The 15,449-nt window shown below is 46.6% G+C and overlaps 1 protein-coding gene across 1 annotated transcript in view; it reads left to right on the top strand.

Moving 5' to 3' along the window:
• The window catches only part of Col26a1 (collagen type XXVI alpha 1 chain), a 155,377-nt gene that overhangs the window by 64,167 nt on the left and 75,761 nt on the right, over positions 1–15,449 (top strand). The window contains exon 3 of the mRNA XM_023714313.1: positions 2,937–3,034. Coding sequence (XP_023570081.1) covers positions 2,937–3,034 — 98 coding nt within the window. The remainder of the gene's footprint in view (positions 1–2,936; positions 3,035–15,449) is intronic.

The raw sequence follows: 15,449 nt of genomic DNA, 5'->3' as shown, positions 1-15,449 counted from the left end.
AGGTGGAGCAAGAGGGTTTGGAGGGGAAGAGAAGTAAACATAAGAGAACTTAAAAAATTACTATTACCACCAGCATTACCATTAAGGTGTGGACTGGGGTGCAAATGTCTGGTGTCTCTGGGAGCCTCAGGAGTTGGAAGGTGAGGGCTGGCGTGTGGCTCCAAGGCGGGGGAAGGTGGCTTGCCAGTGATGATGAGGGCGGAGTGGCAGAGGCAAGCACAGGAGGAAGAGGGTCTACCGGGCTGGGGCTGGTGCCCGTGTCATCTGGCCTCGGGGGCCCTGGATGCGCTCTTGTGTCCTGCTGGATAGACCTCCCTTTGAGGGGTCTATTTCAGGTATCCTGGGATGGCACATGCCTGACCTGGGCATCTTCACCCTAATGGAGCCTCCCCCAGCTGCCAGCTCATGCCCTTGCCCTTGGCTTTGAACTCCCCAAGGACCCTTCCTGCTGCCAGGTCATCGTTTCCAGGTGGCTGCCGTGTCCCTCTTAAGATGTCCAAGTTCTGCTTTGGGGGTGCTGGGGTCCCACACTGGGCTGAATCAGATGCACACATAACTGCCTTTGCCAAGGAGGGCAGCTGGCAAGGGTCAGATTCGTGGTCCCCAAACGCCCATGGAGCTGTTCCATGTCTGCCCCAAAGTGCTGTGCAGGCTGGGGGCACACCCCAATCTCTCTAACGCATTCCTCAAGGGATCTCCTCTCAGAATATGGCAATTGCTCCTTTCCATGATTGACTGATTGACTGACTGGTACCAGGGATTAAATCCAGGGCCTTTGCACTGAGCTACATCTACTTCCTTGGCCCTTTTAAAACTTTTCATTTTCAGCCAGTCTCATTGCCAAGGATGGGCTCGGCTTTGTCGTCTTTCTACCCAACCTCTCTGAGTGTTGGAATCACAGGCGTGCACCACCACGCCTGAGTTGTGCTTTCTTTACGTAGCTGGGAGTGGTGACCCTGAGGATGCCGAAGCCAGCTGCTTTGGACCTCTCTCTGGGCTCCTGGGTGTCTGCGTTGTGGTTCTGAGCCTTTGAGACTGGTGATACCGGCTGTCCTGGGATGGTGTGAGGAGGTGTGAATGTGAGCGAGCTCATGTGTAAGTATTGAGAATGTACCGGTGTGTTGAAAACTGCGACTGCGTGAGAGGATGTGTGTAGGGGTTGAGAGAACTTGAGGATGGTGAACGCGTGTTAGTGTTATGGAGCGACTGTGTGTTCACGCAACGGTGTGAATGTGAGTTGTGAGTGCATGAGGGTGTTTGAGGGTGGGAGTGTGTGCAAATGTGCGTGTTTGAACTTCACGCACCCAGGTTCTTCGGTTCGCCGTCGGTTCCCCAGGTCGCTCGCTGTAAGGACTGACTCCGCCCCTCCCCTCCCCCACCACTCTGTGACTCAGTCGTCCGGCCAGGCCCCAGCTGGCCCTGTGGCTCTCAGCGGGGGGCTGCTCCTCCCCGGAAGGTCCCCTCCAAGGCAAGGGGAGCTGCCTGTCAGAATGCTGATGAAACATGAGTGAATTTTCAAGCAGAGAAATTAGTGGAACAGGATTTTCCAGAACCAGAGCCCTACTTTTGAAATCCGGTTTTAGATGTTTGGGGGACTCCCAAGTTTTCCTGTCAACAGGGCGTCTCTGGATGCAGCGCCTGCTGCTCCCAATTAATTAATCATTTTCCCATTCATTGATTAATGTGCTCGATGTCAGCAGATTTAACTTTGTGAAGTCATGTTGTTTTGTTTTAAAGGGGAAGCTGTGCAAACGCAGTCAGGCAGCAAAGCTATAATGCTGCACGTAAAGCCAATAAGAGAAGCTGAACGTACCCCTTTAAGAAGTTCAGCTGCGCATTTAAGGTCCACTCTTCTTGGTGTTTCACAGAATAGTATCAAACTTATTTGTAAGAACCATGCAGGTGGATGCACACCAGTAATCGCAGCACCTGGCAAGGCCCAGGCAGGGGATGGAGGGTTCAAAGTCAGGCGGCGCTACACAGTAAGACCCTATCTCAAAAAGCGAGGTAGGGGGATTTCCACACTGGTGTGAGCAGAACTTTGTCATAGGGATCCACAGTATTTTTCCGGAGCTGTTTGAAATTTTATTTATTTGTGGTTTTAATTTTAAATTTTATGCTTCATTTTAAAGTTTTTTTAAAAGCAGGAGCAGTGTGTGTGTGTGTGTGTGTGTGTGTGTGTGTGTGGTGGTAGTGGGTGGGGATTGGACTTAAGACCTTCACACAGTCCTTTTTCACTTTTTGTTTGGGACAGTCTTGGTAAGTTACCTGGGCGAGGCTGGAACTTGTGATCCTCCTGCCTCAGTCTCCCAGGGAATGCAGGTGTGCACCACCATGCCCAGGTGCAGGAGCTTTTTATTGCTGTACGCATCCCACTAGTGTGTTTGGAGATGTCACTGAAATGTCCCACTGCCTGGGGATGTGGACTCAGTTTTATGACAGTGATCACTAGATGAGACAAAGTGGTTGTTCAGTAAGAACTCATTAGATCAATCAAGCAAAAGGAATAATGCCAGGGAAAAGGTCAGAGTTGAGGTGAGAGTGCTTGGAAGTTTTGCAGTTTTTTTTTTTTTTTTTTTGTACCAGGAATCGAACTCAGGACCTTGCACTTGCCAGGCAGGCACTTATGCCACGGAGCTATCTGCCCAGCCCAGTTTTGCAGGTTTTAATGATATTTTCCTTTTCCATATTCCTATCTTGTTCTGTGTGCAGGACATTTCTCACGATAGGTAGCCCCACGTGGAGAGGTATAGGAAGGCTGGGCCGGATGGACCTTTAGATCGCACAGCCCGTGAACATGGAGTGGGGTGACAGGCCCACTGTCCGGCTGCCCTCCACCCAGCCCAGGGTGGGCGGAGCAGTGTGGCTATCTTGGCAGCAGTGGGTGTGGGTGGCAGGGAGCCTAACCCCTGACACTGTGCTTGTGTTAGTTACAGGACTCTCATCAGACCCACATACAGGGTGTCCTACCGCACGGTGACAGCGCTGGAGTGGAGGTGCTGCCCTGGCTTCACCGGGAGCAACTGTGACGAGGGTGAGTCTGGTGGGGACAGGCTCTGCACACGGGTGCTGGCCAGGCTGGGCTTGACTGGCCGTGCGCATCTCTCCCTGCAGTCGCCTTCTTTCCACCTCTGCTGCACAGCTTGAAATTCTTCTTTCCTTTTCCTAGCCACCTCTAGGGACCTGGGCGCTGGCCTGGGTGGCCTGAGAGGAAGCTGCTCCTGCCCATAAGCTGGGTGAGGGGTGGGGAAGCCTTGCAGGCTCTGTCCTGGGGAAAGGTATTTGTTTTACAGTTTCTTTCTTCAGTTTTGTGGTACACCCATAACAGGGTGGGCCATTCCCAGGCCAGACTCCATCTGGATCTGGAGCCCAAGGGACAAGACAATAGCATCCAGGGGAAGACAGAGGTGGTCCACAGAGCAAATTCCTGTCATACTCATGACGGGGCAGGTCTGCTCCTACGGAGTAGGTGCGCAGCCAGCTGGGTCTCCTCAGCACTGGTGGGTCAGTGGGTCAGAGGTCAGTGTTGCACTTGGAAACTTAATTAGCTCCAAATTTAGCTTTCATTTCTTTTTTTCTTTTTCTTTTTTGAGACAGGTCTTGCTATGCAGTTCAGGCTACTTCTCCAGCCACTATTTCTATTATTCCTGTAACTCACCAAAATACAGAGTCGTGGAAACCCTCAGGTTTTCTTGCAAGTAGATGGCCCCACCTGTGGATAATGGGAGACGGTGACACCCAAAGTATGTTGCTGATGGTCAATTTACTCTTTAATCTCACTTTGATTGCTGTCACTGCAGAAAACCCTGCTGTACCAAAACAGAATGTTGGAAACGGAAGCGGGCTTTTCAGCATTTCCGTGGCAACCTCAGGATACTTTCCCTAAACTTTTTTTGTGTGTGTGATACTGCAGATTGAACTCAGGACCCTGCACTTGCCAGGCAAGCGCTTATTCTACTGAGCTATCTCCCCGGCCCACTTTGCCTAAACTTGACTCCAGAATGTATGGAGATTTAAAGTTGTCCTAACATACTTTTAAGGCCACCGTCTTTGGCAGTCTCAAGAGCTTCTCAGCTTCGGTAGCTACTAAGAATGATGCTGTCTGTGCAGACACATTTGATATAGCAGTGATCGGCAGTAATTGTCTCCATTCCTTGTGCTCACAAAGAATGTCTTTTAATGTAGAGCGCTTAGTCCCTTCAAAACCTTAGTTTTGTAAGGTTTTGAAGGGTTCATGGTGTGGTTGGTTGGCTAGCTGCCTAGCACAATTGATATGAAGCAGGCTTGCAGAATGTAAATCACCTGCTTCAGTGAACCTATAGTTTGATTAAGACTCTTGTTCTTTTCTGTTAGATGCAGCTTTCTTTCTGTTGGCAGTTCTAGAGTCTTCTGCTGTATCATTGGTCTCCCCTTTTCCAAGAAGTTCTCTGGTGGTGTTTGTTCATTTTCCTCTTTTTGGCTGGAGTTAACTCATGGAATTACCAAGACTGTGATTGAGACGAATGTACTGTACACAGTACAAGAAGGAAAACTGGGTGGAAGTGATAAATAAAATAACAGACAAGGCACACATGAACTAAAATAGGTGTCAGATTCTGGCCTAAAGGCCGCCACTAGTTGTGCTGCACAATTGAAGTGCGTCAACTCACTTGCCACCAGATGCAACTTAACTGTCACTTGCCACTCACTGATAGAGCTCTGATATGAGTCTGCAAGCAATTGACTTATTATGGTCTCTGTGTAGTTGAGCATCTTTGCTAGTGTTGAATACTAATTATCAGTAAACTCACCTGAAACAGCTAGGTTTCCTGGGCTAATTGTGAGGAGTTGCCAGCCCTTTTCACAACCTCAGCCTCAGAGCCGTGACCGGCTGCTCCCTGCTGGAGGACCCTGCTGGGCTCCCCCACCTCAGGATGAGCAAGCAGAGCCTCCACCTGCCTGCAGGGCGAGGGATGCCGCGCATGGCCTCTCTCAGCAAGCCCAGCCTCAGCAGTGTGGGAGGAGGCTGCGGTCTTGAGATGGGTGAGTTGGCAGCTGAGGAATTCCTGGCAGCGTGAGAGCCAGTGTGGGGCTGGCTCCTGAAAGCCCTTGTAAAGATTTTACATCCCAAACAAGAGTCCATAAAGACAGCAGGCTGAATCGAGGCCGTGTCCAGGACTTTAGGCACATTCCTAGGGGGCTCCTGTGGGTCGTGCACACTTCATTCCCAATCGGTTCTCATTCTTTTCTTTCTGGGAACCCCTGCAGGTCAGGGAGGCATCCCCAGTGCAATTCACCTTGGCCTAGTTATCTCCTAGGAGGTTACTATGTTCATTACCTCCTTAGGTATGAACATAGCACATATGTTCATCAACAGATGAATGAATATATTATATACAGGCACAAGTATTCCATGATGAATGTGATCATTATGTATATCAAAAGTGTTTCAATAAAATTAATTTAAAAACCCCAAATGAATGGGTAAGCAAAATTGGTATTTATACACAATGGAGCACTAGTCTGCCATAAAGAAAAATAAACTTGAAACATTTATAATCAAATGGATGCAACTTGGGAAAATAATGTTGAGAGAAATGAGTCAGACAGTCTTTCTTTCTCTGTCTCTGTCTCTCTCTGTCTCTGTCTCTGTCTCTGTCTCTCTGGCACAAAATAGGAGATAAACAAGAAGGAGAAAAAAGTTTAAAGGACTTCTTAAGTTATCTATTGTGTTGTTTCAAAAATATTTAACATTTAATTTGCTTCATTCATGCAACTCATGACTGAGTGCGGCAAAAGAAATACACCCTGCACACAGAGCAGATCACTGAGAAAGAAAGAAGGCAGTGGCTGCAAGGACAGTGCCCACCATCTTTAACATCCCATTCTTTTTTTAATGTATTTAGTACAGGGTCTACAGGGTCTTGCTACACAGATCAGACTCGTAACGATCCTCCTGTTTTCAGCCTCAAAAGCGCTGGGATTACAGCACATGCCACCACGCCCAGTCTTACACCCCATTCTCACGTCAGATCTAGACTGTCCTTCAAAACCCTGCTTGAGCTTGTGCAGAGGATGGAAGATACCATTCTCTGATGGGTGTCAGGCGCAGAGCTCAGAAGCTGTTCTGCACATGGGCCCTGGCTGGGATTGACAGGTCATGCCTGCTTGCACAGCTGGCTTACCCTGTCCTGATCTCCTGCCTCAGGATGACACCCTCTCTGGACACCCTACCTGGTAGTCTATGGCTTGGGGATTCCCTCATACAAATGCCCACATACTGTTGATTCGATTTGGGAATCCCAGTTCACCTGCTTGCTAACTCTCACATGACTAGTGACAGAGCTCTTCCCCAGATATGGGCTGTAAGTCACCAACACACACCCCAGCTGAGGTGTTTTTTTTTTTTTTTTTGTATTTTAGGGAAGGGTCTATAGGGTGTTCAGGATCTCACTACTAGATTGACTCGTAGTGATCCACCTGTTTACAGCCTCCCAAGAGCTGGGATTACAGGTGTGAGCCACCATACCCAGTGCTAATTGCCTTCTCAGTGAGCCCCAGGGGTGGGGCTGGCAGGGCAGCCCCGGGGATTGAACCCCGGGTCCCTGTGCCTGCTTGCAGGTGCTTTAATCAGCTGAGCTATTTGGCCAGCCCTTCCAGCTGAGGGTAAGCAAGGAGATGCTTCTCCTGTTTCAGCTCCCATGCTGTGCGTGAGTACCCTTTGCATGGTCTATTTAGTGCTGCCTTTTCCACCTGTTTCTTATTTATTTATTTATTAAATATATTTAGTGCAGGGTCTGCAGGGTCTCACTACACAGATTGCATTTGTAGTGACATAGTGATCCTCCTATTTTCAGCCTCCCAAGCGCTGGGATTACAGGCACATACCACCACACCCGGTCTCAATCAGCATCTCAGCGCACTCCAGGGGCAGGGCTGGCATGGCAAGCCGGGGATTGAACCCCAATCCCTGAGTCTGCCTAAGCAGGTGCTTTCATCTGCTGAGCTAGCTGGCTGGCCCTGTTTCTCCTTTTTATTGGTAATTTCTCCATTTGCACTGTACTCCAGGTGTAGTGCTGCAGTGCTGTCTGCAGTTCTTAAGTGAAACAGGGTTGTGATGTGCCTTATGGAGAAAAGACATCTGTATTAGAGAGCTTTTGCTCACATGTTTGTTATAGCATTTTCGGTCAGGAAGCCCATGTTCATGAATCAGTAGTCAACATTAAATAAAAATTCTTTCAGCAGAAACACACACAAAATGAGGTTATGTGGTTATCTGTGGATAAGAACGCTGTGATCGAGTCAGCTGCAGTGGTGCACGCCTGTATCCCAGCACTCTGGGAGGCTGAGGCAGCAGGATCACAAATTTGAGTTCAGCCTGGATAACTTACTCAGTTAGAGAGACCCTGATTCAGAAATAAAAAAAATAAAGAGGGCTGGGGATGTAGCTCAGTGTGAAGGCCTCAGGAACTGAAGTAATGTTTGCAGTGACTTTATGGAGTATAAGTGCTAAGAATAGCAAGAATCATCTCTCTCTCTCTCTCTCTCTCTCTCTCTCTCTCTCTCTCTCTCTATTCCTATACTGCATATTTAGGGATTATTGTTTTGCTTATTACAAAATAAATATAGGTGCCTCCTGATTTTGATGTGTGAGTTTTCAATTCTATGATGATATGGAAGTGATATGAATGTAGTGGAGACTCACTGCTAGGGCTGGGGCTATATAGCTCTGGGATTGTGGATTTTGGTCTTTTCCTGGGTGATATGACATTTTGTTGTGAGTTTAGGCAGCACCAGGGAGGCTCAGCTCCCAATCGGACGTTTGGTCAGGAGGGAAAACCTCTGATACTCTGCAGTGTAAAGGGAGTCAGTGGTCTAGGGATATGCAATGTCGGCAATCCCAGCGCTCTGGGAGGCTGAGGCAGGAGGATCACAAGTTTGAGCACATCGTTGGCAGCTTCATGACTTAATAAAATCCTGCCTTAAAATAAAAAAAAAATTAAAAAGAGTTGAAAATGTAGCTCAGTGTGGAGGGCCTCGGTTCAATTTTCAGTATTGAAAAGCAAAACAATGTATAAAATAGGCTTTTACATATGTTAGGTGATTTTGGCTTGCCCAACTGTGGGCGAATATAAGTGAGCTGAACCTATTTCCAGTAGTCTAGGCTAAACCCCTCAGCAGGGGAGGTGCTGTCCTGATGTGAGTTTCAATTTTTGACAAGTAAATTTATCAAGATGTAACCCACAGTGGGCAGGCTCCGATGCAGGATGGCATGGCAGAGGAGCAGCAGTCCCCGGCGGTGAGGCAGGCAGGAAGCAGTATGCTTCCTTCTTACCTCTTTCCTTATTTCATCTGGCCATAAACTGATTGGTTGGCGCCGCTCAGACCCAGGATGGGGCGTCTCTCTTCAGTAAAGCTGCCACCTCCACCCGGAGCCATGCTAAGCCAATCAGTGCACTAATTCGATGTCATGGTTATTTTTGGTTTCTTTTCCTGTTTGTGTACAGTTTCATACCCATGGTCCGGTATCACACACTCGTGGGCCAGTGTCACACATCCCTGATCCAGTCACCTCCTGAGAGCCCTGCCTATGAGCTCATGCAGCTTTGGGGGACATCTAGACATAAACCATTGTACTTAGTTTGTTGAGAATTTTCAGCATAAATGTTGAGTCTGGTCAAATATTTTTCTGCATCTATACCAAGATGATATTTTCTCTTAACCATGTACTGCATTAGCATGGACAGTTATTTTGGTTTTGGAATATTAAGCTGATCTGGGGGTAAATCTCATTTGGATGTATTACCCTTCTGTGTATTTCTGCATTGATTGTTTTTCTTTTCTTTCCTTGTGATATCTTCATTAGCCTTTGGTTTTAAGAACTTCTATTGATCTCAAAATAATTCCTTCTTCTTTTTCGGAGGGCATTGGGGAGGTATTTAAATTGCTATTCCTTTTTCCTTAAATGTCTTATAAAGTTATAAATGAAACTTTATAAGAGAGAAAGCTACGGTTCCAGCTTTCTCTGTAAAGATGTTTTAAATAAATAATTAATTTTCTTTAATAGATATACAGCCATACATGCTTCTTATTTTACTAGTTATTTTTGCACTTAAATCAAGTTTCACAGGTGTCATTGTATGCCTTTTATTACATACATGTGACTCATACACACCGGAAGCTTCGAGTTCAGTGCATTTTGACTCCGTGGATATTTCTGGAGCTCTTTTTCGGCGTCACTCTCTTCTCTCTGGTACTTGACCTTCAAATTTGCCTTCCTAGGCCTGCCCTCTGGCTTCCTACTCTCTGATTCAGAGACATTGCTGCGGTCTACCTGGTCCCCTCTCCCCATGTGCTGGTTCCTATGATGCCTCCAGGAGCCACCTTGTTGGTTTCCCTTCTGATCACCATTCTGTGTGTCTCTTACCAAATATCTATTAATATTGTCCCACACACTTTGTCCAGCTTCCTGGCTGTTTGTGGTGGGGAGGCAAGCTTGGTATGAATGAGTAGAACGTAGCCTCCATGGTTGACTTTTCTGTTCTACTTCTCTGCATTATTTATTTCTTGATAGTTTTCCTAAGGATTACAACATGTATCTGTCAGGGGCTGGCGAGATAGCTCAGCGGTCTAAAGCACCTGCGTAGGCAGCTTAGGCAGGCACAGGACCTTGGGTTGATCTCCGGCACCACATGCCACACCAGTCCTGCCCTCTGGGTGGGCTGAGCAGGCCCCCCCAAAAATACATATCTGTAACTTAATATAAATCTAGCATATACACAGGACTATCCCATGCAAAATGGAAAGAACCCGGAATAGTATAATTTATCTACCATTTTTCATGCTATTGTTTTATGTTATAAATATCAATAGTAGGTTGCATGTTCATAGATCGATGACACAAGATTTGCATCAGTCAGTTTGTCTCTTGGAGAAGCAAAATGAGGAATAAAAATCTTCTATTCACCCTACAGTTATCATTTCCAGTCATCTTTATTTCTTCCTGAACTCTAAGTCTGCATCTGATACCCTAGACCCCCAGCTCCCAGAATTCTTTCAGCTTTCCTTGTAGTGCAGATCTGTTTAGAATTAATCCTTTCAAATAAAAAAAGGGTCTGAAAGTATATTTAACCTTAATTTTATTTTTATTTATTTATTCATTTATTTACTATAAAATACACACAACACACAACTTACCTCCCTAACCATTTTAATGTGTGTAATTCAATGACATTAAGCACATGTGTCTTCACACTGTCACTATTCAGTTCAAGGGTGCTTTTGTCACACCAAAAGGACAGCCCATGCCCACTAAATGGTCATTCTTCATTTGCTCTGCCTCAGCCCCTGGCTACCACAAATCTGCTTTTTATCTCTGTTGTTTTGTCCATTCTGGATACTTTCTCAGAAATGGAGCCATATGGTATGTGGCCTCCCGAGCCTGCCTTCTTTACTCAGCATCGTGTTCTGGGACTTCCTCCATCTTGCAGGATGGAACTGAATAATGAATAATATTCCATCATATGGCCAGATCATATTTTGTTTATCCATTCATCAGTTGATGGGCATTTGGGTTGTTTCCACCCTCTGGCTATTGTGAATAGTACGGCTATGAACATGTGTGAGCAAATTTTTGTTTGAACACCTGTTTTCAATTATTTTGGTTATATACCCAGGGCCGGAATTGCTGGATGATATGGTAATTCCATGTCTCACTTGTTGGAGAACTGCGAAATGGTTTTCATAGTAACAGCACCATCTTACATTCCTACCAGCAGTGCATGAGGACTCCAATTTCTCCATAACCTCTCTACTATTTTATTTCCCATTAGTTTTTGAATAATATTTTCATTTGTAGTTTTGGACTTTTTTCCAGTACATTACCCAGAATGACTGTCCCATTGTCTTTTGGCATTCATGGTTCTGGGTGAGAAGTTTGTGGTATATTCATGGTTTTGTTCTGCTTCTAGCTGTGTCTCTTCTCCCTCTGGTTATTTGCAAGATCTTTCATAGCCTTTCAGTAGTTTGACTAAGATGCTATGAAGTGAAACTTTATTAATCCTCCTCTGTGTGTGTGTGTGTGTGTGTGTGTGTGTGTGTGTGCATGTAGGGGGGTACTTTGAGCATCCTGAATATCTAAGTAATTTTTTAACTGAGTTGGAAAGCCTTTGTCCATTATTTCTCCATCTTTTTCTGTCCTATCCTCTCTTCTCTACTCCCAAGAATCCATTCACACATCCTAGATTGCTTGATATTGTTGTTGAGGGTTGTTTTTCTCTGCTCCTCAGATTGCATAATTTTCTTTTTTTCCATAAATTTATTGAGAAACAAATAGCAATGAGACAGTTTCAAACCAAACTGGTAGGACAGTTTCAATAATTAACACATTGTAAACATTCTTCCTAGTGGTTAATTGCTGTATAAGATGCATACATGATATCCTATTTACAAACACCATTAGAACAAATCCCTCTATTCATTAAGAGAATGTAACTGTATTTCGATCCTACCATTTGAATACACCGATACAAAATGGACATTCTTCTGCATCCCCTTTTTGTTGTTAAGTTCCGTTATTTGAACATTATAGGTGTGTAAACTCAGCAAAATATTCTAAAAGAGTCCAGTAGCCCATAATAGTATTGGGTCTTCTATTTAACTGGCACATATTGCATAATTTTCATTAGTCTGTCTTCAAATTCATTGACTCTGCTAACACCTACAATCTTCTGTTAAGCCCGTCTAGTGAATTTTTTCCTGTAGAGAATATACTTCGCAGCATGTTCTAGAAAATTTTAGGATTGTCATGTGTTTTTCCTTATTTTTATTGTTGCTTATATTTTTCTGCTAAGTTTTCTTCATCTATTCATGATTTACTTTGTCTTTCTCTTCTATCTTCTATCTGTGTCTGTTGGGGGGTTTGTTCATATTAGTAAATGTTGCTCACCTCTCTACCTTCCCCCTTCCTTCCTTTCTCTATCTGTTTCTCTGTCTGTCTTTGTGTCTCTGTCTGTCTGTCTGTCTGTCTGTCTGTCTGTCTGTCTGTCTGTCTGTGTCTGTATGTCTGTCTGTGTCTGTCTGTCTCCTTTCTCTCTGGAAACTTTGAATGACATGTTGTAGAGATTCTGATTTTCTTGAAGCGTGCTGATTTTTGTTCTAGCAGGCAGGAAAATTGCTATACATTTGTGAAAGTTCAGAATTTGTGTTTTATTGGGATGGGCAGGTAAAGTCCTTATACCTGATATAATTTTTGCCCTTAAGGGTCTTTCCCAGGTTTCCAAGTAAGCCCTAGATGTTAACTAAGCTCCTGACTTGGCGAGGCTCTGGCTTTCTCTGGTCTGCCTTCTTGGGGCAGCACTGATACCTCTCCTGGGAAGTGCAGGCTCCCTAGCTGGCTGCTCCCTCCTGAGTTCATTGGGCTCTGCCTTGCACACTCCCAGTTCCCAGTTCCAGGCCAGCCAAAGAGTCCAGGGGGTGCTGTAGGTGGTAGAGCTGTCTGCTCCCTGGTAGCTTCATCCATGATTAGATTTCTCCCTTTGGTTCCCAAGGCCTCTGGCAGCCGTAAGCCCTGAGACTGCAATCTGGACCTGAATTCTGGTAACCCTGCCTTGCTGCGCACCCTTGAAAAGCCGAGCCCTGTAGAATCCTACAGTCTTTTTTCAATGATTAGACCCTCTCCACTTTCTACCAACAGTTTATTTCCCTCTCATGGCTTTTAATAATTTCTTTAAAAATATATATTTTATCCAAAGTATAGTTAGTCCGATACGAGTTACACCATCATGTCTAGAACTGAAACTTTGTGAGCATCGTCTGAGCTAGATCTCTGCTCACACTTTGCATAATTTCCCTAGGAGTCTGCCTGATTACACAGTGGCTGACTGTGAGGTCCCTTAAAGGAGGGACAGGGGGCATTGTCATTCCCTGCTACGCTTGTGGAACCCAACACAGAGCCTGGAACTTACTTGGATGTGTGTGCATTCGTGTGTGTGTGTGTGTGTGTGTGTGTGTGTGTGTGTGTGTGTGTGTGTTTTGCTGGAAGTGGAGCCCAGAGCCTCACACATGCTAAGCACATGCTCTACCAGGAGCTGCGCTCCAGCCCCTAGCTAGCTAGAGTTCCTTAACAGTTGCCGACTGGCTGTATACCAGGGCATGATTTTTCTACCAGTACAGATCAAAAGTCAGCCCTGAACGTCAGATAAGACGCCAGCCTTTCATCGCTGGGTTGAATTTCCTACCATAGATTTCCCTCCTGTGAGTCCCATCTGGCTGGCAGCAGAGGTGACACCAGCACCTTCACCAGCCTCATTTCCAAGTGGCCCGTTCCTCACCTTTCAGTGGGGCTTCACGATGTGGACAGGGCTTTCTGTTCATTGTATAATCTCTGCTCTGTAGATGCAGAAACTGAGTGAGGCTCGGAAGAAAGAAGTCTTCGCCATGTTCTCCGGCTGAGGCGTAGCCGAGGCAGAGCTGGAACCTGGGTCTTTTTGCTTCTTGTGGAAGCTCTTTCTTTAGTGCAGGGGGTGAGCCTGAGGGCCCCTGCATCCGAGCAATTGCTCATCCCCCAGCTGCATTCCAGCCTTTGGCTACTGCTCTTAATCCAAGTTGCCTGCGGCTTGGAGGTTGTAGAAAATCCCACCTGGAGTTGTCCCAGCACAAGGGGCAGGGCAGCTGGATTCTGACCTGGCTCTTTCCTGCAATACCTAAAGTTGTCTCTTAGTGATTTAAGGGCCAGATCTCATATTGCCTTGGTGCTGTGAGACTTGCCACAAATAAAGCTGACAGATGTACCCATCAGGAGCTGCGATGTTTAATGCAAGTACTGAATTCTCTCTCTTCCTCTGTCTGTCTCTTTTCTTTTTTCTGGCTTGTAATGAATCTGGCCAGGACAGGAAATGAATCTTGCGGGACCCTGTATGGGCAGGGGCGGGCCTGGGGCACAGTGACTTAGCTAGTGCAGCCAAGCATGGAGCCGACTGATTTGTGTCCAAGGCCAGGCTGCCCTCTCACCCCAGCGCTCGCTCTGCATTGGAGCCCAGTTGTGTTTGGAATGGCTGAGGGTTCAAAGCCAGATGGAGCACTCCTGGGAGAAGGCTGCAGCCCTGGCTGATCTGCAGAGCTCAGCATTTTAGGGAAATGAGTCCCAATGATTCTGATGGTATCTCTGAGTCTTGCCTTCCATGGCTGTCTTTCAAGCAAGGGACGAGCAAGGAGCCCACTTAAAATGAATTAAGTGCTCAGGGAGTCCAAGTACTGTGCCGGACACTTGGGTTGCTTTGATAAAAAGGAAAGCGCAGGAGCTCCAGAGTGTGGAAGGGCGGAGAAGTGAGCGATAATCCCACTGTCATAAAAGAAGCACTCTGCTAAAGGTCTGTTCAAGACATCATGGGTCAGCCAGGACATATCTCATTGGTGGCACAGTGCCTGCCTAACAAGGTCATGAGTTTGATGCCCGGTACCCCCCCCCAAAAAAGAGAAGGATGTCATCGGTCAGTGCCCCAGAGTGGACCTGGCCCTCGGGATCCAAGCAAGCTCCCTCGGTCAGCACCCACCTCTCTAGAGTCCACATTTCTCCCCCAATGGTTCCTTCCCATCATCCCATAAAGATACCAAAGCATCTCTTACTTACAGGAAAACAGTGTAAGGACTGGTAATAGCTTGGTGGTGGGGCACTTGTCCATCACACATGAAGGGCTGAGTTTGATTCCAGCCCTGGAAAACAAAACCCAAGCAGATTGGATTGCATCTGAATACCCTCTTATGTAACAACGCCCTGTCCCTTCCTTTCTCAGCCAAGCTGCTTGCAAGAGCTACCCACCTTCCGTGAATCGGTTTCCTTGCCTCCAGAGTCTTCTCCAACCTGTGAGGTGACTGTGTTATTTGTACCTGCAGGGCTTGAATTTCTGGAGGTGACCAAGTGGTAACACAAAGAAGTCCATGCCACTGAGAGAAGTTATCGCTTACCTTTTCTGTGAACACTGGGTCTTGGTCAGGAGGCAAAAGCAGGACAAAGAGAAAGCTGAGGCCACTGCCTTTATAGGAATTCTCCCAGAAATGTAAGGCAGGGAAAATGAAAAGCTGGGGACTCACCGTTGGTTTGCACCCTGCTGCCAAGCTGCGGGTGAGGACGGCCTGTGGGAGCCCGGTGGCCTGGCACTGGGATGGTCTAGGGCATTGGGATGGAAATATTGGCTCTGTGTGTGAGCGTTAGGGAGGGGGTGGTTGCTTGCTGTTTCCTATAGTTAGGAATTAGCTATCCAGGAAGGAGCATTCTCTTTCTGGGTTTGTAAGATTCCCAGGCTGGGCATGGTGGTGCATGCCTATAACCCCAGTACTCTGGGAGGCTGAGGTAGGAGGATCACAAGTCTGAGCCCAGCCTGGGCAACTTGAAGGTTCATTTCCCAGTGGGTTCAGTCCCTAATAACACCAGTGTGTGTGTGTGTGTGTGTGTGTGTGTGTGTGTGTGTGTG

Source organism: Octodon degus, unplaced genomic scaffold (genome assembly GCF_000260255.1).
Source record: "Octodon degus isolate 3935 unplaced genomic scaffold, OctDeg1.0 scaffold00035, whole genome shotgun sequence".
Lineage (NCBI taxonomy): Eukaryota > Metazoa > Chordata > Mammalia > Rodentia > Octodontidae > Octodon > Octodon degus.
This window is presented reverse-complemented; position numbering and strand designations above follow the sequence as displayed.